A 27,068-nucleotide genomic window follows, 5' to 3' on the forward strand; every position below is an offset into this window, starting at 1 on the left:
CCAGTGTTTAATGCAGTCACTACAGTAGGTGCTCTGATTTAATCATTCTGTGTGCCTTACTCTTTGTGTTCTTCTCATAATCTGTATTCAGGGGTCTCCTTTTCTAACCAAAAGTGGACTTTTGCTAATGGCAGGTAGCCATGTCATATTTGCCTCCATTACTTACCGGCATATTGAACTGTCCTAGATGATGAATGTAGGAGAAAGCGTTGAAAATGTACTGTTGTGCCTACTTTAGCTGCACTGTAGCTGGTGAAGGAGTCTAAATTAAACAGGGTTGAATGAGTGGCTTTGGCAGGTCGTTGGTGCGGTTTGGGCTGCTCCCAGTGCAGTACAGAAGCAGCCTGGCAGCGGTTTGACTGAGCTCGCTCTTCTTTTTCACACCAGCTCTCAGCGGCCAGGAGCAAGAGCACATAAGACCCTAGCTTTTCTCAAACCCAATCCGAACACATTCCTTTTTCTGCAGCGGGATCTGCCTGATTCTATCGGACACGCATGGACCTTTTTGTTATATTACATTCACCTTTATTGAATTTGATTCGTTCGGGGTGAGCAGCTGCGTATAAAAGAAAGGAGGAGTTTTGACTGGAATCCTGAACTTTAATTTTAAACGTTATCATCCCGAGTTATGTTTGGCAAAACGAGTTAGAGCTGCACTTTACGCTGAAGTTTTTCTTTTATCCCGCGCCTATTTCGAGCATTCAGTAAATTTGTTCCGCGTGTTAAAAAAGGGAATCCCAGGAACATTAAACCAAGTGTATCATTTATTAAATGCTCTCTGTTCAGCATGGTAAAAAGAAGGGAGCTTAGTGCCAGTGCCAAAGTGTATCAAGCCCAGACATGTGCAGGGGAAGTGGCAGGACGAGAAGGAGGCGTAGACGGCATGGGAGGCTACTAGTGTTAAGGCGTGAAGAGAGAATCTGTCAAGGCCTACACCAAGCAAAACCCAAGCAAGAGCAGAGTTTTTAAGAGACAGCCTGCGCCTGACAGACAAACCTTCTCCCATATCTGCTTTTGTAGAAGACTGTTTATGCCCTTTGACGGTTTGGCCATTATCCGTAGCAAAAAGTGGTGTGTTTGGTTCTTGCAAAGGTGGTAGGGGAAGTGCCTCAGCGAGGTGCCTGTCAGCCCGCCACAAGTAGGCACCATCTCCACAGCGCTAACACTTTGATGTGGCTGGTTCTTTGAAGAACTGACACCCTTCTCCTTTTCACAGTGCCTGGAGCCCTGCAAGGAATCCTGGGACCTGAAGGAAAACCAGTGCCAAGATTTATGTGAGGTATGTCACTGCCACAAATGCTGCGGTTGCCTCAGATTTTGAGCTTTTGAGGGGTTTTTTTCAGGCCCAGTGGGAAGATTTAGTAAGAGGAAAGTTTGAAAAGGGGTGTGAAGCAACTGGTTTTGCACTGTAACGACACCCTCTGTGAGTCTAAGCTGTTTAATGTACTCGCCGCTCCAGTGAGTCATGAGCAGAAATGTAAACAGGAGAATCACTGTTAGCTCACAGCCCTGCCTTAAAAAAAGTAGTCTGACTTATATTTTTTTTCTCCCCTTCTCCTTCCCTCTTCTTCCTCAGCCCCTCTTTCCCAAGAAACACTACGAGTGTCTCACTAGCTGCGAGTTCCTAAAGTCTGTGGAGGGAGTGAAGCAGGGCGACTGCCCTGCCCCGGAGAAGGCCAGCGGCTTCGCAGCTGCCTGTGTGGAGAGCTGCGAGGAGGATGGAGAGTGTTCAGCTGTCAAAAAGTGCTGCTCCAATGGCTGTGGCCACACCTGCCAGCTGCCAAAGAATCTCTACAAAGGTGAAGCTGAAGGCAGAGAAAATCAAACATTATTTTATTCTGCAACAATACATCGCCGTGTAAATCCTTAAGAAGTCATATATGGTTCATTTGGCAGCCCCTGGTTGTTTAATGAATACAACAGCAAACACTTTTTGAGCTGCTGCTTTGTTAAACATACAACCGGGGTATCGGTTTACAGTAAAAGCAGCCATTTTGAAACAAGTCATTTTGTTTGACCTGGCTTCATCCCGGCCACGACACAAGCAGTTTTCCAACCACAGCAAAGCACATTAAAAGTTTTTTACCTTTCCGAGGAGCTGGAGCAGCACAGCGTGTTGCTTCTAAGTGCCGCTGCTTCCTGTTCCATTACCGAAATATTTAACAAGATTTACCAAGGAGAAAACATGTCTTGGTATATTTTCGGTAACTAATACAGGTGACAAATGCACTGCGTTTCCTGTGACGGCTTCACATTTAAAGCCTGCTGTGTTTTCCCACGCTTTAAATGTGAAGCACCACCAGTGGGAGAGCGAAGTGTAATCAAAGACGCTGTTATCATTCAGACAAAACCAAAATCAGTCAAGCCTGATTAAATGTAGAGCATCGCTGGAATAACTAGACCTCCCACTAACAATCAGAGTGACTGCATCAGAGAAATCATTCCTGAATGTAAATAAACTGACAGCCTAATGCTGACAAATGCTGTCCACAGAGGTAAACAAGGTTTGTCACAAATGGCAGTCGTAAGGATTGTAACTTCCGCATTCCTAAATTGCCGCATTAATAGCAGTTTATAATAAGTCAGAACATAAGTATTAAATGGTTAAATACTGTGTATTGTAAACAACTCTGTCTGTGATTTCCTTATATATCAGCACCTTTATTTGCTTGTTTCAGGCTTGCAATTAACTGCGGTTCTGACTACACACATTAAACTCTAGACATCCAAGTCCCCAATTTAGTTTCCTTTTAAGTGGTATTTTGTATCAGCTTGTTCCAGCTGCTCATTGAAGCCATGTCATGCTCACACTGAATTAAAAATCCGCACCTAAGACTTAATGTTTTTCTGTTCCATTTCAGCTGATTAATTCTTTTCCAGATGTCTTGTGTACATTTTTATAAATATCTCAGTAAAGTTCAGTGAATTTGAAAGCTGTTTGATTGTGCAGCATTAGTTTAATTAGTTGCTGGCAGAACATTTGAGATCAGTGAACAGAGAGAGGGAAACCTTAGATAAAATGTTCAGGTTAAAATGCTCTGTGACAAATGAGAAGGCTCTAAAAATAGTTATTTAATAAACGTCATTCTTTATTTAATACTTAATTATTGACAGGGTAATAGTCAGCCAGGTTGACAGACCTTAAGGGACAGTGTCTAAACATCAGGTTGTAAGCACAGATTACCTAACTGTCAGTCATTTGGCACACAGTACTATGGAAATGCTCGAGCTGTCCCTCATTTCTTTCTATTTTGCTGCAAAAATGTGAAATAAATGCAATGATTTCTTGAAACTTGCAAACTTGAATGGAAATACGATATATTAGGCAAAAGCAAATTTTGTTTAATTCTAACAACCTTGAAGGTGCATATTTGAAAAAAATTCAGATTTGGATTCATCACTCCATAAAACCTGTTGCTACAGGTTTCCGGCTCCGTTCTTGTATAATCTGGCATAAATCAGCCTTTTCTCCCTGTTTCTCTTCCTTAAGAATGGCTTCTTGACAGTAACCCTTCCACTGGGCCAGATGCGTCTCTCAGGTCCTGATTTTTAAAGACTTTCAGATATTATTCACCTGCTGTAGATAGCATGTGTTATCATTATTATTATTATTATTATTATTAATACATTTTTTTAGGCCTTTTTGCACCTCCATGTGTCCTGTTTGTTTTAAGGACACACTCCACACCATGATGGGAGAATCACCTTGTTGTCTGTCAAATTGTGATTTTTTTTTTTGTAGATTCAGCTAAAGAAAAAAAAAGTGTTTTTGTGGCAGTCTGCTAGTAACAAAGACACAACACTAGTTCTTCCCTTGAGTTAGGGGCATTTTTTCAATAATGGAATCATTCATAGCCACAGACAAACTCTGAAAATGGTCAGGTACAAGGAATGGAGAAAAACTTTGCAAGGAGAAGCATTGCAAGAAAGTCTCCGTGGAAGCAAAATATAAAGAAATGAGAAATGGCTCAAAACTTTTGCACAGTGCCATCTTTATTAAATAATTGCTGAGTATGGCTTATAAAAAGGACTAGATTACATAACGCGGTTCATCAGCCTAATCTTGCATACGCTGCTTTTCTACTTTTCCTGTTCGTTATGTGGAGTCTCATATCTGGTACCGGTTCAATGCAGCCGTCATGTTTTTTAATATGATTAACTGCTTCAGGTTGCATAATTTTCATAAATACCGTTGAACCAATTAATCCCTCCCTGTTAAACATTATTTTAAATCTCAGTGACGCAAACGCAGATAATCTTGCAGGGTTTTTGACAACTGCCGTAAGAACCTGAAAATCTTTATTTCATCTCTTTGCATTGTGCTTCACCCACACATCCCTCATGCCATTTCAGCTGTAAATGGGAATGGATGTTCAGCATTGAATTTGCAGGATAAGCTTGAGGGTTTCATAGACACAGATGTACCCAAGAATCTTTGCTCCAGTAAAATGGTTTAATAGTGCTGCCCAAGGCGACTTGATGTACCGCGGGTGCTGAGTCGTTATGTGAGAGAACCCAGGGCCCTTGAACTCGGAAGATTGGTGCTGGAACTGCATTATATACGCTGTCAGCACACAATTGCTGGCACCCTGAGGCCATAACAAAGTTCAGGAGATGAAGCAGTGGTAGGAGAGTCTAAATTAAGCTTTGAACCGCTCCACTGATAGACCGTGGTGCATGCTTTGAATCGCACTTTAAGCATGGTTTACTGCGCAGCATATTTACTATTGCATGGCAGGAGCATGTGATATGTCAGTTTGAGCTTGTGCACACAGTAGAACATGGAAGCATTTATATTTGATTTGATCTTGAGGGACGTCATGGTGGATGTCATGCACTAAAAGGTGTACAGCACCCTAATCCGGGAAAGATGAAAGCGGGCGTGACCTCGAAAATTTCTGTACAGTGACCGAGTCAATGAAAACCATTCACGGCACGGCGAGACCTTCATATCGAGCAGCCTTCCTGCTGATTTAGCCCAAACGCTGAGCTCATGATGGGTCGCCTTCAGCGCTGCATTTACACTGAATTACACCGAGTATTCTGGTGAAAGTCTGGATGGAATTCCTGTCCCGGTCCTCAGTGTTAAAGGTCTAATTAGATGCTCATGCCTTCAAGAGTGTAATTGTTTCTGTGTGTGTGCAAGTGTGCATGTAGTCTTCACTGTGATGAGCCTTGATGCTGGAAGCCATTAGCAAACATAAGCGGGAAGAAATGGAGCGTTTCCCCCCACTGAGATCACTCTCAGATGTGTGTGTTTGTGTGTGTGTTTGTGTTCAGGTTAGGGTCCCCGGTTAATGTCCAAGGCCCTGACAGTCCCCCCGCCCCACCCAAAAAAAACTTAAGTCTTGAAGATCTCTAAGACACTGGACCCCCGCTGGGCTTTTGATGTTTAACAAACCTTCTTCTTCTTTTTTTTTTTTTTTTTTTGCACCAATAAGTTCCACATCACCCACTGCTCTCCAGCGTTGCCTTAGTTTTATTTGTGGAGAAGTGCCTCATATAAAATATGCAGTGCGTATAGAAATAGAAATAACTAGCTCATTAGACAGCCTCTCCTTTTATACTTCTTTCATTTTCATATAGTTCTCTCTAGTTTTTCTCATTCCTGGGAAGAATTGGCTCGACATGTGACACAAGCCAGCACGTTTTGCATGTTTTCTATTTCTGAGAAGGAAGAAAAAAAAGAGAGAGAATGTCAGAATTTAATTAAATGTAGCCATAGTCACGCTGTCACAACAAGTCAGTCAGTCCGCAAGCCCCCCTCGCATTACTGTAAATCATTGTGCTACACGGAGTATTTACACTGTTTTCCTCACCCCCTGTAATTAGAGCAGTCATTATGACAGTATGTGCGTGAGTATTGAGAATTATATTCCTGGAGTGTAATTGTTGGCATGATTAAGACATGAATGAACGCTGTACCCTTGATCGTGCTTCAGCAACAGTTGCATCATGATTTGGAGTAAGTGTGTGGCAAGGAGAAGAAAAAGAATGAAGCGTGATTTTTCTATTTATTTATTTATTTTGGACCCGACCTGTCTCGAAGGTTATCTTTGGAAAGCTCACGGAAAAGCATTCATTGTCCTCCTACGTATCGTCACAGAGACGACACACAGAGATGTGTGCGTCTTTGTATTTTCGTGTGTAGCTCTGCGAGCACTTGTGTGACTTTGTGGGAAGATGAGCGAAGACAGAAGGGGAAGAGGAATGCTGCGGTTACCTCGGTGTTGATTATTGCGCAGGAAATGTGACACGTTTGTTCGCGCACGCTCTGCTGTGGAGCTGTGAAACCACAGCACAATGACCCCCAGCTGTTAGTATGCCGAAAGCTGTTATCAATGGGACAAAACAAAGTACTGAGTCCTTATGCATATGACTCAAGGGGTCCTCCTTCCAGGATTCTTGCGCATCAGTCACTTTTTCATGCTCTGCAAGGGGGCTGAATAGACATACAAGCTTATCACATGCTCTGAATGCAAATCGCACTCTTCATTATGTTGTTTACCGACATGCTGCGTGATAGCCTTTAGTGTGGAGTGATGCCGATCATAAATGCGAAGCAGCAATGGGCCGTTCGGCAGCGACAGAGGTCCAACACAATGTTCTGAAGTGCTAGGTGATTTATGGAGAACTGTTGGACGTGTTGGGCCTTCTCCTGTAGTTCCAAACTTGCTTTTCCAATCTCCATCTCATTATCACCGTGCCCGACGCTCAATCAACAACTCACTACGTGTCCAGTGCAATAAATTTCCTTGAGAGAGTCAGTCTGACTTGGCAGAATGTTTGGCCGGTCCCGCACTTAATAAATCTCTAATTTATTGCACATGGCCGCACTGACTTTGACTGAAAGGCTGAATGTGAAGTTCAGTGATGGAAATTAACGCTGCATGCATGTGCGCGGATGCTTGTACTGGATTATTTTGCATCTGCGAGCGAGAGAAAGAGAGCATACCTAAATGCAAACTGCGTGTATCATCACTAAGAAACGCAGCTACTAAAACACAGGAAATCTCCCAATCTGCCACAGTAGAAAGACGACGTTGTTGACCCGCAGCATGTACTTAATCTTTCGCGATGAGATCATGTCTCATTTCGAAATCCGTATCTGTCCAATTCGGAGGGAGTCATTCATATTTCCAACCTACATTTGTCAAGAGAGGGAAAACAACACATATCACGTATAATTTCTCCAACAATGTTCCACACAAGTGGTGATATTAATCCTTGTCAGTGTTTCAACATCCTTTCTTGTACTTTTAGGAGTCCCTCTGAAGCCGAGGAAAGAGCTGGTGTTCTTGGAGCACCCGTCCGGTCAGCTGGAGATCCGCTGGTCCTCCAAGTTCAACATATCCGTGGAGCCTGTGCTCTATGTGGTGCAACGCCGCTGGAACTACGGTATTCATCCCAGTGAGGATGATGCCACGGAGTGGCAGACAGTCGCACAGGTAGAAACCGACACACCACTCAGATAAAATACTGGAGAATCCCATAAATGCATGAAGTCTGTTGTGCGAGGACTCCTTCTCGTCACATTTGTATCAGAATGAATTTACAGTTTCACGTGTCCCAGCATGCCACAGCTGCGAAACTGCTGCTCTGCACTGCAGCATGCGGTTGCACATTCCTCACAGTGTCTTTGATAGTTTGGCAATGAGAAACACACAGATGAATGATGTGGCAGCACACTCACATGGGGCTGTGACCCTGTGTAAACCCTGACCCCTGTGGTTTGCTCCCCCCACCCCCATCTGTCCCTCAGACTGCAGAGGAACGCATCCAACTGGCTGACATCAGAGCTAGCAGATGGTACCAGTTCAGAGTTGCAGCAGTCAATGTCCACGGGACCCGCGGCTTTACTGCACCCAGCAAACACTTCCGCTCCTCCAGAGGTCTGTGTGTTTATCTGCATATCCAAGTGTCTGTGTGTGTGTGTGTGGCCTTGCCTTGTGTGTCGGTTCCTTCCCTCCATTTGTTATGTTTGAGACCTTGGAACAGGTGAAGCCTCGGGGAAGTGTTTTTTAAGCAGGTCTATTTGGTAAATATTCCCTCTGAATGTCAGTTTACAAGCTTGTCGTATTACCGACTGAGACATTTTTTGGTTTTGTGTAGTGTGTCCTAAACACTTCAGTCCTGCAGCTCCATTAGGCAACAGCAAATTGATTATGACTGAAACATGACTGGTTAAGCCAAACACACATTTATTAAATTTGAATTATAGCTTTACACTGTTTAAATGTGTTTATTTAAAACTAAATTTGGGATTTAAAACCGCTGAATTCTTTCATATACTGTGTTAAACCTGAATTGTAAATAAATGTCTCTCCTCCAAAGTTTCCACACACTTACCCAGCGAGCTAAACGAAATTCACGCTGATGCCAAGTGGAATGTGAGTAATGAGGAGTGCCTGGGTGCACAGAGCATTCATTTTCTGTATTGCAATGAGATCTTTACTTACATCTTCAAAGCAGGGCTTTCCCCTCTTTACAGTCATATAAAATGTAATAAGTCTGAATTAGTCAGGATACAGCAGGTTTCAAATGAATGCAAGTGTTGTCTTGCTTCCAGACAAAGTGATGTAACCCAGGCACATTTCAGATCTTTGCCACAGATTAGTGAACTCTGATGGCATCCTGCGTTACTACTGGGACATTTTAAATAGCCGTGTTGTATTGCAGATGGCATTTGTTAAAGTCACGGACAGTTGTTTTGTGGTTCTTCAGGGATTACAGGATTGTGAGTGTAACATTGTGTCTACAGTGCATCTGATTTATATCAGATACTGTTTGTTGGCAAGGCTGTGCGTGTAACAGTTATGCCTTCATTGGCCTTGAGCTGAGTGTCTTTAGATGTATATCGTGAAATCTATACAAGGCATAAACTCTTCTCTAGTGGAGCACTCGCCATGTTCTGCCAAATCCTAGAAATGGTACCAAGTACAAAACGTATTAGTGTGTTTCCTGGTGTGTTGACCTGTCCTGTCAATCCTTTGTCATGCCTTAGCTCCCCGAGGCATTTTGAAAGGCTTTCAGACCAGGTGGGATTCTGCTGCAGGAATGGAAGCTGACCTCCAATCAGGCCAATCACTGCGAGAATGTTGATAGATTGATGAGAGCTGCCACGGGTTTGATGAAGTCCCGACCATTCTGTCATGCCGCTGTTATTTATATAGTTCGGTCATATCATCTGAATGCAATTTCACACTACTATACTTTGTTAGGGCAATTTGTAAAAGCTGACTGCTTATTTATATTTCATGGCCAGCATCAGCTGGTTTGGAGAACCGATGTGTCCGATTGTGTTTTTTAGAGTGGATTAAATGTGTTTCAGGTGGGAGAGGGCAGGAGAGAGGAGAGCCAACTGGGTTGTGGCATGAATCATTTTCTCATTACAGAAAGACCGTTCCCCTTCTGGTCTGTCATCTGGCATGTAGCCCTGCCTGTCCTCCTGCACCATTCTGACATCGGCCGACAGCAGTAGGCTGGGTCGCTGCACATATGGATAGGTTCAGATCCAGCTTTATGCTGGACACACGCATATTAGTAGGAGTACTGGAATTCTAAGTGTGGACCGTGCAGCCAGAGTGAGCAGCATGTGTTTGTTAACCCCTGACCTGTACTCTCAGTCCTGCCGAACGCTGTCATAGAAATGACACGACACCTGTCATAACATCTCACGACAGATTGTTAATAGGGGACTAATTACTTTGCACAGTGCCATGCGTGTTCCCCTCCTCAGGTGTGGTGGTGAAAGGTATCTTGGCTCGTAATACTTTCTACCTGAAAAGTGCCTTGGACCAAGATTTGCCATATCCAAGAACTAGAGGTCCACTTTGTTTCCATCTCTGAGTGTTAACAGATGTATTTAGAATCAACACCAACTCACAGTGTTGTTTCTATGTCTGTGTTGTTGCTATGTCTTCAGATCCATCTGCCCCTCCCAGCCCGGCCAGTCTGTGTGTCACCAACGTGACTCTGGGTGAGGAAGGCCTGGTGACAGTTCGTCTCAACTGGACGTTGCCAGAGGAGCCCGACATCCCCATACATCACTACAAAGTGTTCTGGAGCTGGACCGTGCCCACCAAGTCCATGGTGCCATCCAAGAAGAAAAGGAGAAAGACCACCAATGGGGTAATCTTCTCACTCTGTCTGAGTGATGTGTTTTTTTTTTCTTTCTTTCCTTTATCCGGTCTCTAAGACTACAAGGGCTCTTCCAAGATTATTTCAGCATCTTTTCTCCCAGTTTCGGTACAACTCTGCAAATATGCTTGGGCCCGCAGTGGGGGGAAAAGATAAACATGGAATCGGAATGATATTTATTTATATGTGTAGGGAAGATCACTTATCCTCAGTGATACAATAAGTTCTTGATTGTTTTAATTCCTTACGCTGATGAAAGAACCCTTAAACACAGATTTAAGATTGGAGAGAAAGCACATTAAGTGTGATGGATAGCCTTGTTTAAAGCAATAAATCACAATTTCAAGGTGTGTGTATGTGCTTCTTATATTGCCGTTTGTACATTTCATTTTCTGCTGCTCATTATTTGATTGTGTAATGTAGTTATTTTAAAAACCTGTTTTCTTACACATATTTTAGCTGTTAAATCCAGCTGCATTCAAAATTCTTAACTTATTACTTTCTTTTCAATCATTGCAAAGTATATTTAGGACATTCTCTACTAATGACATGAATAGCATATTTAGAAAGAATTGTGCTGATCCTCTTTATTAATGCCCTTGTTATTCTTTGGAGCAGTTTATTTTGCATGCTAGAACATTTTGCTCTCAGCTGTTTGCACCAGCCAGAAACAAGAGTTTCTTTGGCATCTTTTTAAGCGTAGACATTACACATAAATCACATGACCAAGATCACTGGCTGCTCTCAAAAATTGAATACTTGTTTGAGCTTTTACACAATATTTCCATTAGCATCTGACCTGATATCGTATAGATGTGGCTCAGGAGGATTTCATTAAGAGACTCGGCCAAATGATTGGATAGTCCAGACACGCCTTCATAGAGTCTTCTCCTGAATTAATTTTTGAAATGCATAGCAGATGTGCCATAAAGGAGATAGAGGTGGTAGACACTGGACACCTATTGACACATGTACTACTGGTTTCCACTTTGGCACCTCGGGGCTTTGAAAGCAGCCTGCTGGCAGAGGAATGTCAAAACACCCACAGTCAATAACAAGAACTCATCAAGTTCATGCTGATGGAGGAATGCTAGAAGCCAAACACAGTGAAGAAGCCCTGGGAGGTTCTGATAACATGGCTCTGTCTTAAGGCCCTAAAGGCTATCTCCTCACCACCATCCCCTTTTTCAGCTCCACATGTGTTCTTAATAAGTAGGGCTTTCCCACAGGCCTGTGTTGTCTGGCACTGAGCTGGGCTGGAGCTGTGGCTGGTACAGTGACTTTAAATATAAGCTCATGTGACAGTGTGGTTACATACAAATGGCAAAAGCCAAGTGGTTTTTTTTGTTGTTGTTACAGGCTCAAAACTGGGTAGATCTGGAGGGACTGGAACAAAACAGCAGTTACACTGTGGAGCTGCAGGCTGTCACATACTGGGGGCAGGTGCGTCTGAAGAGCTCCAAGGCCTCCCTTCACTTCAGTACCAGTCAGAATAATGACTCAGGTAAACATTATTATCCTATTCTTTACCCTTGCTAGAAGCGTGGCTGCGGGAATGACAGATGTCAGTCAGTTGATGAAATTCTGAACAGACATGAGTCACATCGTGAAAATCCAAATAACTGATCCTGCCTTGATTCTAGTGATTCTGTGAGCCTGATTAATTTTGGTGCCTGAATCCCTGTCAAACGTTATTAAGCATTTAATCTGCACCCTACTGATTTTTAAATGCTAAACAGCACATTATTTTTGCACGTAAAGGGGCGTTAACATTTAACTCAAACTACCAGTGTGCCTGAGCATAGCCTCTCAGATCTGCTAGCATGGATGGTATAAATCATGAATTCATTTAAAGCACGTTTATGAGATAGTCCTAAAGGAAGAGCAGCTAAATTAAAAACCTGCTATATATATAAAAAACTTGTAACAGGTTCACAATTATAGAATTGAAACAACCGAATTCTGCTAATGCACGTTTTTCCAAGATTGCACCCAAAATCTACAACCCATGTTAGAAGCATAGTTATCAATATGGAAATTTGCACATGTGCACAAGAAGCAGTCGGTGTGGTGGTAGAAATCAGATGGCTCCCATGCTCATATGATGCATGAAATCAAATGTGTAGTGATTGGCTTATGGTGCATGGCATCATAATTGCTTACATAAAATATTTTTTATCATAACTTTTGTAATAAATTTACACTGAAAAGAAAAAATAATCTTACATTATTCGGGGGTCGGCACAGACAGTGAGCACTGTTGCCTCTCAGCAAGAAAGTCCTGGGTTTGAATCCACCATCTGGATGGGGACCTTTCTGTGGGGAGTTTGTATGTTCTACCCATCTTTGTCTGGGTTTTCTCTGGGTACACTGGTTCCCACAGTCCAGAGACATGTAATTAGTGGGGTTGGGTTAACTGGTGATTCTTAATTGCCCATAGGTATAAAGGTGAGCGTGAATGGTTTTCTGTCTCTGTGTTGGCTCTGCGACAAGCGGGCGACCTGTCCAGAGTGTACCCTGCCTCTCACCTTATGCTAGTTGGGATAAACTTAAGGCTCCCTGCAACCCTGAATTGGATAAGCAGAAGAGGATGGATGGATGGAAGGGTGGAAGGATATTATTCTGATCCCTTCTGTTAAAAACGATGAAAACTGGAAAAACAAAACAAAACATGAAAGTTGCATTTTTGGAATATAACTCCTGAGAGTCCAATATTAACCAGAAGTTACAGGAGTGGAACTTTTACTTCTATTTACAACATGTTCAAATTGATTATATTTTATGCATAATGTTTATGTTTAGCCAAAGCTCCTTTGAAACTGACACAACTGAGGTTAGGCACTCACTGTTGATGCACAAACAGGGCCACCGCTACCTGAAATCAAAAGAAACTTGGATGAAGCTGCAGCTGTCTAATTGCTGAGCCATATGGGATTTGAGAAAACCATCCTAGCCGAATCCAGTTTCTTTTTGTTTGTTTGCTTTTCATGATAGCTGAATTTGCCTAATTTGGGGTAAACAATCATCATGAGATTTGCAACAAAAAAAAGCTGGAAAAGCTAAGATACACTGACAGCACATCTGCAATCATTTGGAGTTCTTGAACTCTTGGGAAGCGTAGGCCAAGCCTCAAAGCTATCTGTGTGTGTGTGTGCATGAGTGTTTTTCTTTTTTTCAAATGTACACGAGGTTCTAAAATGAAATGAATTGCCAACCTGCTTCTTTGTGTACAAATCAAGTTACAGCACATTTGTGCATGAAGAACATGTTGTTCACTGCCATGATCTTACAAAGAAATAATAGTGTTTCTGTTACCATGCTGGACTGCTTTCTGCTACATAGTCACTTTCATGTCTTAGCTACAAACATTTCTCATTTCTCATCCCAGCAAAATCTGTGCTCAAGTCAAAGAAGGAGGAGATATCCCCTCTTGGTTCGACCCTGGCCAAACGCCCTTCTGGCCCTCTAGAGGTAGGCACGCCCTTTTACCAGGACGGCCAGCTGCAGGTCCGTGTCTACTGGAAGAAGAGAGGAGGTGAGCTCCCTACTGTAGTGATTTATGGCTTCGTTAGAATCTAATTAGCACCCCATCATGCCCATCAATCACTATGACTCATGTGTACCATAATAAAATGTTATGACTGATTCCCACTTACTCAAACAATCGAAATTTCCTCCTTCTTTTTTTTTTATGAATGTGGTATCAGATGGTGTAAATGAAACAATGTGTCTTTGTGAGAGCTGTGTAATGTGAGTGCTGGGCAAAAACCGCACACGGACGGGTAAAGCAGAGCCACCGTTTAGTAAAGAACAATAAACAGACAGAGTCAGAGCTGTGCGATGGGATTTATTGACAGCTGTATTTAATGGATTCTCGCCTTCGCATTAGCGTTGAAGCGGTCGATTTTCTTTTTACGAGACTTGATGTCATAGAAAGCAGAGTTGGTGGTGGGTTGAAGCACTGTAACGGGTTACAAAAAACCTATAGGAATGCCTGTCTCTGCGGCATTCACTCCCAAAAACTTTCTGTTAATACCAGAATGAAAAAATGGAAACCTTGAAAGCGATGCTCTCAGGGTAACCTGTCAAGTCCCATTCACTGGTCTATGTTATGTTACTAATATATGTCATCGCCCAAGCCAAACTCCACATCTTGGAGTCAAGAATGCAAACCCTGGCTGAAGGAGAGGCCTGGTGAGACACCAACTGCTGAATCAGAATGAGGGGGGGAGGTTATGGAGTTGGCCCAGAGCTGTTAGCAAGGTTGGCCTGGTCTCAGAGAGCTGAGTGATGCTGACGGGATCAAGCATGCCTGGGGAATCACGGTGTTGCAGAGCAGAGCTAATCCCGGTCCAGCTTCTTTCTGTGTCTTGTTTCGTGGGTCCCCGTCCGCAGCGTGTGCATCACTGCCACTCATTAGTCTGAGTGATGACCCTGGCTTGGACTCTGACAACCTGCGCTCCACTACCGTAAACAAACAGACATACGGATGGCCTCAGGAGGGCTGAAGAGTCTCTGGACATCTGGCTTGTGTGACAGAGAAAGGGACAGGTTAACTGAACCATGATTAAACTCTCACTTATTGTCTCTGTGATTCAAAACAGCCTGGCCTCTGGGTTGTGTCCAGCAGACGAAAGAGAACCATATTGTACACGAGCTCAGATAATATATCTCAGTCTGCCTAACACCCAGACAATAGACGGCAGATCAGCTGTGGCGGGACTTCAGAGGCTGGCTTCCAGTCATGATTTATCGAACACTGCTGCGGTTCTGTTCTCTACCTGATTTCCATGTCCTATTTCTTGTTTTACATACCACTTCCCTCCTTCAGTCAGACCGGGCTAGGCATATCTTGTTTATTTTCTTTCCCCGATTTCCCGGTTCCCTGTAATTCCTCTCTTCTGCTTCCAAAGAGCTCTGGGGCTTTAAGTGCCAGATCTGTGTCTAAGCCTTCAAAGGACCCCTTTTATCTGCACACTACAACCCAGGCCCCTACTGAGGGGTGAACATAGCACAACTCAATTATTAATCAGAGAAGTATTTCACATATTCAAGGGACACAGCTGAATGAATAATAAATCCTGTAACATAAGATGAGGTAGATGAATATTGCTGATGAGGTTGTGCGGCGCTACTGTACAGTAATGAAGTGAATGTTGCTGTAAGTGTCAGTAGCTGGGCCGAGTACAGCTGCTACTTCGCAGAAGCAGGATGATTTGGACCACGATGAGCTTTCCAGCAGACAAAAGGGCAGATTTAGGTAGCTGGAAAGTTGTAATTGATAATTGCAAAGACAACAAATGGAGTTCACTCTTTTTCATGTTAGGAGAGAGATGTTATCATGAGCACCAATAATGACTGATGAAATACTGATATCTGATCCCAAACGAGGAAATCAATGATTTCAGCCTGTCAGATTTGCTTCTGATGTCAGATAAATGTTTGATGGCTGCAATGCAATCCTAAGTACAGTTGCTCAAATACTAATTTATAATCCACTGGAATATGTCATGTCCACCACTGGGAGTAAATCGAGTGTTTCTCAAGCATGTGGCCAAAAAGTTCAAGAACTGAAAACACATCAAAATCAGCTGTCTGCCCATGGTTGCATCTGAGCTACAGCCACTTAGTTACTCATGCTCTTACTGTGCTTGTGTGGGTTTCCTTTGGGTACCCTGGCTTCCTCTCACAGTTTAAAGACGTGCATGTTAGGTAATTGGTGATTTTAAATTGGCCGTGGATATGAGGTAGATGAAGTGCTCAAAGTGGGCAAAATGAAGCACCGCATGAATATCTGCTTAAATGTGGCTTGTGCTCTGAAGCATTTTGAGTGGTCATTAAGCCAGAAAAGTGCTAAATAAATGGCAGTCCATACCTGCTGTAATAATACACCTCTTCTTTTATATACACATCATAATTAAATTCTATAAATAAAAAAAAAAAACTGACTACTGAGTAATTTCTCTGTTACATTCTCTATTCTCCTCCTTTCTTTGTTTCAGACTCCTCTGTGAGTCGCTACCATGTCCAGTGGATGCCAGAGTACTGCAGCCACAACGAGACCCAAGGACCACAGAAGTCCGTCACGCAGGTCAGTCTCCAGAAGCTGTTACACACCACTTCCAGCTGGGGGTCCTTTCTCATAGGGCAGGGCATTAGAGCGGTGGCATGGTCAGCAGCTTTGTGCTAAGCAAAGCATGTGCCTAAGCCTTTGTTTGATGCTCAGGAAGAATAGCTCCACTAAGGAAAACAACTGCGCCGAATGAATCAGGAGCCCTGTTGTGTTAGATTTGCACTAGGCAAACCAGTGGCTGTTGTTTTGAATATTATGAGTCAGTCGTGTGGTCACGCATGCGGTGTGTTGGCCAGTAACTTTTATTTACTTAAACAATGTTTCCCAGAATTCAGCAGCCCCAGCCGTGCGACTGTGTGGGGCTTTGTTTTAGGATGCAGTGTTGTCTGTGTTGGGGAGTTTGACACAGAGAGGGTTAACTGTTTGTGCTCAGGCTGATACGTGATGGCAGAGGCCTGGTAATCAACACATTCTTTAGAAACCAGCGCGGTGGTTGCTAGGAAATACATTTCCATTTTCTATAGATCACCAGGAAGGGTTGCAGCCTTGTGCTTTTATGTGAGCACAGTGCCTCATTCACTTTTAATCAAAGCTGTTACATATCAGTGAGAATATAGTTATATATATTATATATATACACCCTTTCCCAAAGGGCTGTCTATTAATGGAGGCCCTATTCTATTACTGAAGGTCTAAATCGAGGGGTTTTTTTTGTTTTTGTTTCAGAGAGAGCTGAGAAAAGCTTTTCTCATTCAGATCAATAGATGATTAAACTTAGAAATTAGTGTCAGTGTTACATGGCTCCAAAGAACCCATTAACGTGGATTTACAGGCCGTTGCAAATTAGGCATGAATTCGCTTTGATCGCTGCTTCTTGTTGAGGTTCTTGTGTTTATGCTGTGCCACATTTGGAAGCTATGAAAAAATCATTTATATTACAGTTTGAATAGGAGAATAGTAGCCTAACCCCTACCATGTGAGAGTTCAAAGTAGTCCTCCCGTATGGTACGTGTTCCTGGGGCCTGAGTGGGAACGTGATCTGTGCCGTGTATTTAATTATCTCCCAAGCTCCATGGGACCTGACCTGGGTGACATGTCAAAGTCATCAGAACTGAGTAATGTGTTTCTTTGCACAGGAGAACTACATCAACCTCCCAGGCCTGCTGTTCTCCTGCAAGTACAAAGTCACTGTTCACATGCTGAAGTCCAAGAGGCGCTCGAAGGACGAGAGCACCACTTTCCTCACCCCATCCTGCGCTACCATCCGGAGCAAGACTCACAAACACATCCCCTGCCCAGGAGAGGGAGGCGAGTAGTCAGCTGTTTGAGGGATTTTAAAATCGACCCGCATTAGTGGAGACAATACAAAAACATTTGTTAGAATATCATTATTATTATCATGATGATGAAAAAAATCTCTATAGACTTCAAATATAGGTTTAACACTTTCAGGATAAATAGTTTCTCACCTAACCTTTCTTACAAAACCAGAGTAGCTGTATTTCTTTGTTACTTTGTCAGTCTTCACGGATGTTTCCCAAAAATGTTTCTATAATAATAACACCAACTTTGTCCTAACAGCTTCAGGGCTTCCGAAAGTTCTTGCTAAACCTGAGAACCTGACGGCTTCCTTCACGACCAATGAGGGAAACATCACCGGCAACTTCCACTGGCGCGTCTCTAGGCTGGCTCCCCATCAGCGAATCACGGGCTTCCAGGTCACCTGGGCTGAAATCACAACTGAAAGCCGGCAAAACAGCCTGCCCAACAGCATCATCTCCCAGTCCCAGATCCTGCCACCAGTAAGTCTGTTTTCACTGAAGCAGAATTGGAGTTTAGCTAAAGTTTTGAATGTTAATATGGTTTTTATGAAACCACAGGAGATCGTGTTGTGACAAGACTGTTAGTGTGTGCAACAGGAAAATAAATTTTATCTGTCAGATGTGACCATGATTTGAGGATAACGCTGTTGTGGCTTCTTTGCATGAATCTTTTGATAAGTGGTAGTATGTAGACAGACACGGGGATAGATCTGAGGAAGTTTTTTGTCCTACTGGAAGTTCTCCTCCTCTGCGTATTCATCTCCCTTCACGTCTGCCTCTTTCATCCTCCGTGAGAGCTCTGAAAAAGCTGCTCTTTGACATAATCTGTTCCATCAACAACACGTTCCGCCTATCTGCACCTCCCAGCCTCTAGAGCTTGTCTATAAATAAAACCACCCACCGCACACTTTATCAACCTGGCAGTGAAAAGAGAGACAGACAGCCTTATGAAAACAAAGTCTTTGTTTTTGTCTGTGACTTGTGCAAAGACAGCTACACTCCCCTCTTTTGCAGCCCATTCACATTAAAGACTTGTCAGAATCAAAGGCGTGTTCTGTTGCATTTCATCTGATTGCATGCCGTCTCCTGTTCCCCTCCCTCGTTTTGCAGGATCATAACTTGCTTGTAGTGTCCAACCTGCGGCCGTCCACCTACTACAGACTGGAGGTGCAGGTTATAACAACCGGAGGAGAAGGTCCTGCCACGGTTAAGACCTTCCAGACCCCGAACATACTACCTGTCATACAACATCGTAAGTAGCAAGTCACTGTCAGCTTCCATAATTTATGAGCTGCACCTGACTTTGCTCAGTTGAAATGATAATGCCAGCGATTCAACGTTTGAAATTCATGTTGAGACTCTTTTGTTTGGTGTCTGTTACTGTTCAGTCCTAACAGCATACTGTAGATCTTCTCTTTGTAGCTGCTTAAACCATGCCGCTAAACAGTTATGTTTTGTCTTTGCAATAAATATATGACTATATGTGGTATTAATGCCTAATAAAATGTGAGAACATTTTTCTTGTGACGTAATGAATCAACTTGTTTCCCTCTGCTGATTATGTAAATCAGCATGTTTTTGCTGTTACTGAAGGTAAAATGTAAATGTTAAGGTGTAATGTCAACAGTGGGGTTGTCATAGCAACATGAAAAGCAATGTAGGTGTAATATACACATTTCTCTCATTATTAGGGCTGTTACAAAATCAGGTTTCCCACCATAAATGTTATGGCCACAAGAGTTCAAGATAATAGTATTATTGAAAAGTCACATTAATCTTCAACTCTGTTTTTATTGTAGGGATGCCACCATATCAGAAATGTAGTAGTCAGTACCAATATAAGTAAAACCACATGATTCTCAATAATCGGCTTTAATACCAAAACAAAATTATCAATCAGTCAAATCAGTTATATAAAAATTAGCATTTACCCAAAAAAGCAAACAAATAAAAAAAATTAAGTAAACAACATGATGTTAAACTTTACATATAGGGACAAACCAGCACAAATCCCTGTCCTTCTTAGGGCATGTGCAAGATCAGCCTTTTATGCTCCTTCAATAAACCACAAAGCAGCCAGCAGAGTTACAACCATCAAACACTTCAGAGAGGCACCAAGGCTCAGCGCTCGTCTAGGAAAATCAAGGTGGCATTGGCTAAAGGCTGACCTACCTAAACATTAAAAAAAAAATATAGAAACTATAGGTGATTAGCAACTGTAATATTACTGAACAGTAATTACATTACATATGTTGTAATAGGGGAAGCTGTAGTTAAACACCAGGTTTCATACAAGCAGCAAAAAGAAGCACATTGCTACTCCCTGAAAAACCAATTCAAAGTGCTTCAATCTGAAGTCGTATCTGACAGTTCTTTGAATCTGTGTGTTTTTTGAAGGACCAAGGCTGCGGCAGCACCACTCTCATCACCAGAAGCCGTCGGTAGAGAGACACTGAGTTTGAAGTCGAGGCAAACCCAGTAGGAAGAAGTACCAGTGGCTCTCTGCTCCTGTCTGTCAAGGAAGGAATGTGTGGAACCAAACAGAAACACAGCGCACCAGACCATGAACTGACCCCCCCTTCTCGTGAAATATGGGTCTATCTCCTCCAGGCTCCACAACACGTCAGCTATTCCTTCATAACCCCTCTCTCTTGACTTCCAAGTCACCAGAAGGGGTTTATCTATAGAGTGAAATTTATATTTCGAGGTCTCATATTCCGCGTTGGTTAGTACACAGCTCCCCAACTTATCCCATAAGGAGTTCATGTAATAAGTAAAAATAGATCCAGGAACCACAGAATTGGTGATGAAGCTGTCATTGTAGACAACAATGACTGATTTAAATTTGGCTATTACACGGTTGAAATAAACAAAATAATTTGGGAACATGTTTGAAGATGATTGAATATTCGATAGGAAATGCAATAACTGTAAAACAATTAATGAAGAAAGAAAAGTAGAAATTAAAGTATTTATTTTGTGTTACCAGTTAAAGAGGCTCTTTGGCACACAGTCAGTACTGATGGTCAATGTAACTAAAGTCATCGTTGTCTAACCCAGAATATTTCGCGTAGTATGTTGCATGTAGTACATTTGATTTTAGAACTGTAAATGATTTACTTGCTTCAAATTGAAAGCTTGTAATGGTTTTGCATGACAGCCGTTAGCATTCTGTTGGCATGAAATGTCTGTGTTACCTCTTTTCAATATGTTAGCAATATTTCATTAACAGATTAACAAAGAATTATATTGGAAGTAATATGTAATGTTTATTAATGAAATTATAACTTGTGTGGAAATGATGAATTGTACATGTTCTTGGCTGTAGAAATATTTGTCGTGACAGTCAGTGAATGTCTATATTTATTTATGTGTGTATTACAAAGTTTGGTTTGGATGTGTGTGAATGTGTATGTTTTGTGTGTTTTAGCCTCATTTTTCTTTTTTTTCTTTTTTTTTGGGGAACTGGCAAAAAAAAGAAAAATCTTGTAAAGACATTTTGTAAAAATGGAAATGTAAATACGGTCTTATGTTACATGTTATTTTTCCATGGTAGAAACTGTACAAACTGCTAAGTAATAAAATAAATCCTTAACCTGTGCCCTCTCTGCTGTTTGCTTTAATTGAAGCTGCTTTGAGAAGTAAATAGACCTGCTTCCCCTTCCAATACTCGAGTATTTGGCAATTACTGTTGCTTATTTTGGCTGTAAACTCCATCGTGGCAGGCTCTGTGTACAACATATTCACTGATCGGTCCAGGAGCCTGAGACACGTGCTCTCTAAGTCTAAATAAACAGGTCATCTAGCTCAGCAGCTCAGCCCGAGTGAATTTACCATTGCCGAGGTTGGTCAACATAATACGCTGCTTCTCTGAGCTCTTGTTGTTTGAAAAGCGTTAAACGCCTCTTCTGCTCAGCAGCCTTTCACCGTCATAAAATGAGAAGTGGGAATGTTTACAAGAAATTAAAGCGTGTGACACAGTTGAGCCTAATGTACTGTACACGCATGGAGGGTGTGATTTCTAAGTGTGTGTGAAAACCTCATGCTGAGTTATTTGTGTATGTTGGATGAAAGCCTTGTGAGTGAATTTTCGATAATCCTAAATACAGTGCATGCTAAACGGTGTTTAATAGTTAAAGTGTGTAGAAGTACTTTAAGTTAAAAAAAAAAAAATGCATTTTATCATATCTTTCCAGGCCTGGAGGCATGCATTGTATTCTACTTCAAATTAGTCTCAGTGATTTCTCACTTTTTAAACTTACAATGAGCCATTATTGCATTAAGTGCATCTTCACTAGATGGTGGTTCAGTCTCCTTAATGTCCTTTTCATGAGAGACTCAAAACATTCAAACCACAGGATGTGTTTGAGGGCAACTTCTCATCAGTTATGTTGTTCCCATTATAAAAATCAGAGACTAAAAAAACCCAGAAATGTGTACAAAAATTTAAATGTAGGCTAATTGGACTCTGTATCATGTTCTGTTATTATATTTCTGAAACTCACACAATCTGTTGGAGGGGCAGCGAAAGGGTGCACAAAGAGACACACAGCCATTTACAGCTACAGCCAATCCAGAAACACTAATCAACCTAAACCCCTGCTTAGAACCTCAGAAAGATTCTTCTTCCTTTGACATGACAGTACTCCACAATTCAAAGCATTTTAAACACAGTTTTCTATTAATATATAAATGTGCCCTATTCTCTAGGACTCTGTCCTTGAAAAAACAAGAAAAAAGTGCTGTATTTTAAAAAACGTATTGTGCCTTCATCCATCTTTCATATATACTCAGTGTTGACTGGTAAAACACAACCTTATGTGTCGTGCACGTCTTCAGGCCGCACGTCTGAATTTGATAAATGGACAGTTAGTGTCTTCTTTCAAGTGTGCTACTGGCAGCTTAGATTCCCAAATTTGCTGTTGCAATTAATCAGTGTGATTAATTATTATCGCAAACCCGAGCTTATTAATGCAAATGTGGCTATTATACACTGGAGAGCTTGTGTCTGTATAAAGGGGTTGCGGTGTTTGCATATTTGTGTTTGCTTGTGCTTGTTTTTCTAAGTGCGGGTTTGTAAAGGGATGATGCCGTCCAGATGTTCGAATCTCTGGATGGAAGTCGATTCTCATCATCATTTTCCACAGCAAACAGCAATTTATTCCGAGCCCTTGTGTTCACACGTTCGGTCTCTTCAGTCAGTCAGTTCTTCACCGCTCACTTCTCAGGGATGTTGTTTATGTACAGTTCTATTATGTCGAAGGAGATTAGTTTCTTGGTCTGTGCACACTAATCCCTCTCTCTTTTCTAGGAGCCGGGCCAGTGTTTAGCGAAGGCTCCTTTCTGTGCGAGCCAGCCCAGCCTCTCTCTCTTTCAGGCTGTCACAGTCTCTCTCTACACACACAAAATACCATGGCCCTCAAGTGTGAAAACCTCAAAACAATAGGGCCTCCAGCCTCCTTTGAGGCATGTTGCAAGATGTCCAAGTCTCAGAGGACATAAAAGAAATGGGGAAAAAAAATGCAACAACTAAATAATAGGCCGGTCGTTAGTACAAAAGCTTTGTTTCTGACGGTAAAAGGCCAACGAGGGCTCATACACTTTGCATGACATTGCATCTTTATTGTGAAAGTAAGACAGGGAAATATTGCTTTCAAATGTAAACGCATTTCTGAAAACAGTTATATTTATTTGCCTCTGCGGATAATCCCAGTGAGTTAAATATTTGCCCATCTTCTGGTTGACATTAGGGACTTTTTTTTTTTTAATAGGATTGAGAATATCACAGTGAGTCCTTTCAGAGGAGCACAAAGATAGGCTGTTTCTCCCACACATTTCCTCTGACCTCTCGGCACCCGTTCTGCAGATTAACATTGCAATGAGCCATGCATCGCTATTTATCGATCTAAGCAGCTTTTATGGGTCATTCCACGATACTTGACAGAGCGACTGTAACATTACTCCCTAAAGGATGGATGGAATTTAGTTTTAGATGATAGGTACAATCCTAGCGTGACTTTGAAGTATGAAGCAAAAAATAAAATTGATGGACTTCACTTTCCCTTTTGAGATCACACCGATCGTAACCTGAACAATTTGAAAGCTCCAAATTTTGCTCTCATGCGAGTTTCGGGTCAGTGAGATCATCGAGCAGAGACAAGCGCTCCCTCCAGATTACTTCCACCTGGACTTTTGTGCTGCTACTCCATCAATATGATGAGATGGAATATATTGTCTGTGAGACTGATGAAAAATAACCAGAGTGTTTTCCCCCTCTATTAGGAAAAGCAATGTTACTTTAATGCTGTGGTATGGTGAGAAATCTGACCTTGCCCTGGGCAGTGGCATGTTTCTGGTTAGGCTCTGGTGAGTGGGACCAGGCAGGGGACACATGAAAGGATCTCTCTGTCAGGCCGCAAAGATGTTCAGTCTGAGTCTAATGAAGACCAGAACACGTATCCAGGCCGGAGAACATGCATGCCACACACTATACAAACACCAGGGCTACAACGCTGTTGACAGCCACAGTCTTCTTTCCCTGTTTTTTAAAGGTGGACAAAGTGAAAAGCATGTCTGTTCTGTGATTAAAAGGCAGCAGGACACTGAAGCAAAACTGGCACATCCAAAGACAGACAGACAATATTTTTTCTCCCTCCCTTTTTTTCTTTTCCTCTGCGGCTCTACAGGGAACTTGATTTCCTGGATTCAGTGCCTGGAAAATGCTTCTTCACAGTATATTTTGTATTAAATCTGTTGAGCTGGGGTTGTACAAAAAGCAAGGTGCAGAACTGTTTTTATAAACAGTTCCCAGTTTGTGAGGTACTTCTGTGCTATCAGTTGTGAAACAATGCAAAAGCTCACCAATAGCCTCAACAGTGTAACGTTCATATTTGTCGACACTTTGGCAGAAAGATGTTGATTTAGGGTCATTTGGTGTTATTTGCAGCAGAGATACAGTATGCTGGACTGTTAGAAAAAGATGTGGCATGGGAGACAATACCTCTCAGTAAATAAAAATTTAAATATTATGATGGAAAAAAAACCCCCATAACTCCATTTTTACTTCTGAACCCCAGTCAACTCCTGAGACCAGAACAGGATGTTAGAAAAACACCACTTGTGATTGTTAATTTCTGTTGCATTGATTTTGACAGAGAAGCTGTTTTGGATTTTGTGAACAGATTAAATGGCATCAGTATCACTGACCTGTTATTTATATTAGTAATTACATAATTTAATTTTTTATTCTTTGGGAGGTAGTAAAAATGATTCACAACAATTTAAATATAACCCCTGCACACTGTCTTTCTTAATGGTGATACATTTACTAAATCACAATATGTCCACATATATGTAAGTGTGGACATTCTGACACACACACAGAGACACTACATATTACAAATACTAATGCACAATATGAGATAGATATACAGAAACTAAAATGATACGGCGGTTTTATAAGATGTTATAGGTGCATAAATGCTATACATCGGTCATTTTAGCCCGTTGCTAGGCGGTTGCTAGGCAACATGATGACATAATATCTGATAAAGATAGCAACCTTGAGAGGCCGAAGAGTACCTCTGTCCAAATTTGTGGTCACTCAACTCTTGACTGTGTAGGAGGAGTTTGATTATACTACTAATTAAGGTAACACAAGACTACAATATAGAGATATTAAAATATGAAATATAAATCTGAAGTGTGAACCGATGATCCTGACAATAAATTAACACGCCGTATAAATCACATGTCTATCACCTCTATCATCTATGGACATAAAATTATGGACACTCAGAAAATCTGGTTATTTGCAGTTTGGGTCAAAGGTAAGCGAGAGGTCCAATATGTTTGTGTTTACAAAGAAAACGTCAGTAGAAGAATTGTTATCTAGATCCTTATTTCCAAACCAAACATCCTTCTCTGCAGGCGTACAAAGTGAAGAGATCAGGCAAGAGTATCATCCATCTGGGTAAGAGCTGTTTAAAATCCCCCCTGATTAGTGCTAATCCCCTTGATGCGCCTTCCTGAGAATAAACACATACTGACCCAAGTGACCCATTCCTAATTAATGAAGTTAGGAAGTTTGCTATGCAATCATCAATACACTGTGGCCAATCCTGCGTTAAGGGAGTTCGCACTAAAGCTAACTTTGCTATATGATGATATATTTAAAGGTAATAACTCAAATTACAACAACTGACATTTTAAATTGGGATCAATGGCTGGTGTCAGCTTTTCACCATATAATACACCCCCAGGCATGACTAGCATGACTAGCAAAGAGGGGAAACTTTCTGTCTTGTCTTCTTTTCTCCTATGAAGCCTTTGTGTAGGGTCGCCTCAGAGGCGAAGCACAGTTCACAGGTCAGCCGTACCCAGGAGGATGGACGGCAGTGTGAGGGCAGGACCCAGGCTCGAGGACAAGGAAAGGGTCAGGGGTTGAGTTCAGAGGGAATCCACACAGAGGATGCTGAAACAGATATTGTTGGGGGGGGGGGGGGGCAGAGCTTCCTCCACTTTTCCCACTGGGTTGCCACAAGGACAAGGCAGGCACAGAGACACACACATACAAACGATCCAAAGGTGTTAATGATAGAGCACGTGCGCTTCAAAGTGTGTTACAGTAAAAGAAGAAATTATGACAGACATCACTTGTAGTCTAAACACGGCGCTTCAGTGCCTGTGTGTCTTCAATATCTCAAAATAAACTCGGGTGACAGAACACAAGAGCAGTAAAAATATGTTTTGAGGGGGTGGTTCACACATTAAAATCAACACATTTCATTTACCTTGTTTTAGAAAACATAAAACCACATTCTTGCAAAAGTTTTTTTTCCTCTAAAATATTGAAAAGCTAAGTAAAATGTAAAGAAAAGGTGAATGAAATGAAAATAACGCAAAGATAAAATATCAGCTGTTGAAACAAATATTTTTAAATGTATTTACTTCTCTTTAAAAGTCATTATTTTTAGTTTAAGTTTTAGGTTTTTAATGAAATACATTTCAAAATAGTAAAAAAGACACAAAACAAAATCCCGGTGGAACATCTCACGGCTAATAAGGTTAATTAGCAAATAAACCTGATATATAAAAAAAAGAGTCCCAGGGAGCAAGAGGTTTTCAGAAACAAAGATGGGGTTCACAAGTTGGCAAGCCTATGTGATTCAGCAATTAAAAATAATGATTGCCAAGGTAAAAGTGAAGATTTCTCATTCAAGGTGCATGGTATGATTAAAAGATTCCGAGAATCGAGAATTCCCTGAGTGCAAGAAACAAATCTGAACAGCAATACTCTTTAAACTCTCAGATGGTGCTTTGGTATAAAAAGAAACCCAGTTCTATCACTGTAAATCACTGCATGGCCTCAGAGACACATCTGTCATGTGAACATAGTTTTCACCACATCCACAAATAGAAGTCAGAACTTTTCTATGCAAAAACCATCCTCTCTTCTTTTTTTTCTCTCTTTTAAGAAACCATGGACACCATGTTTTTAAAGCAAATGACAAAAGACACCACCCAGGTTGTTA

The 27,068-nt window shown here is 41.7% G+C and overlaps 1 protein-coding gene across 1 annotated transcript in view; it reads left to right on the forward strand.

Moving 5' to 3' along the window:
• The window catches only part of anos1 (anosmin 1), a 41,092-nt gene extending 19,957 nt beyond the window's left edge, over positions 1–21,135 (forward strand). The window contains exons 3-14 of the mRNA XM_003455461.5: positions 1,217–1,279; positions 1,577–1,799; positions 7,264–7,448; positions 7,763–7,892; positions 9,926–10,131; positions 11,500–11,644; positions 13,529–13,675; positions 16,143–16,231; positions 17,350–17,521; positions 17,795–18,015; positions 18,646–18,787; positions 19,933–21,135. Of these exons, the coding sequence (XP_003455509.1) occupies positions 1,217–1,279; positions 1,577–1,799; positions 7,264–7,448; positions 7,763–7,892; positions 9,926–10,131; positions 11,500–11,644; positions 13,529–13,675; positions 16,143–16,231; positions 17,350–17,521; positions 17,795–18,015; positions 18,646–18,787; positions 19,933–19,991 (1,782 nt within the window). The 3' untranslated portion in view covers positions 19,992–21,135. The remainder of the gene's footprint in view (positions 1–1,216; positions 1,280–1,576; positions 1,800–7,263; positions 7,449–7,762; positions 7,893–9,925; positions 10,132–11,499; positions 11,645–13,528; positions 13,676–16,142; positions 16,232–17,349; positions 17,522–17,794; positions 18,016–18,645; positions 18,788–19,932) is intronic.
• Positions 21,136–27,068: the final 5,933 nt, after the last annotated feature.

Source organism: Oreochromis niloticus, linkage group LG16 (assembly GCF_001858045.2).
Source record: "Oreochromis niloticus isolate F11D_XX linkage group LG16, O_niloticus_UMD_NMBU, whole genome shotgun sequence".
Taxonomy (NCBI): Eukaryota; Metazoa; Chordata; class Actinopteri; order Cichliformes; family Cichlidae; genus Oreochromis; species Oreochromis niloticus.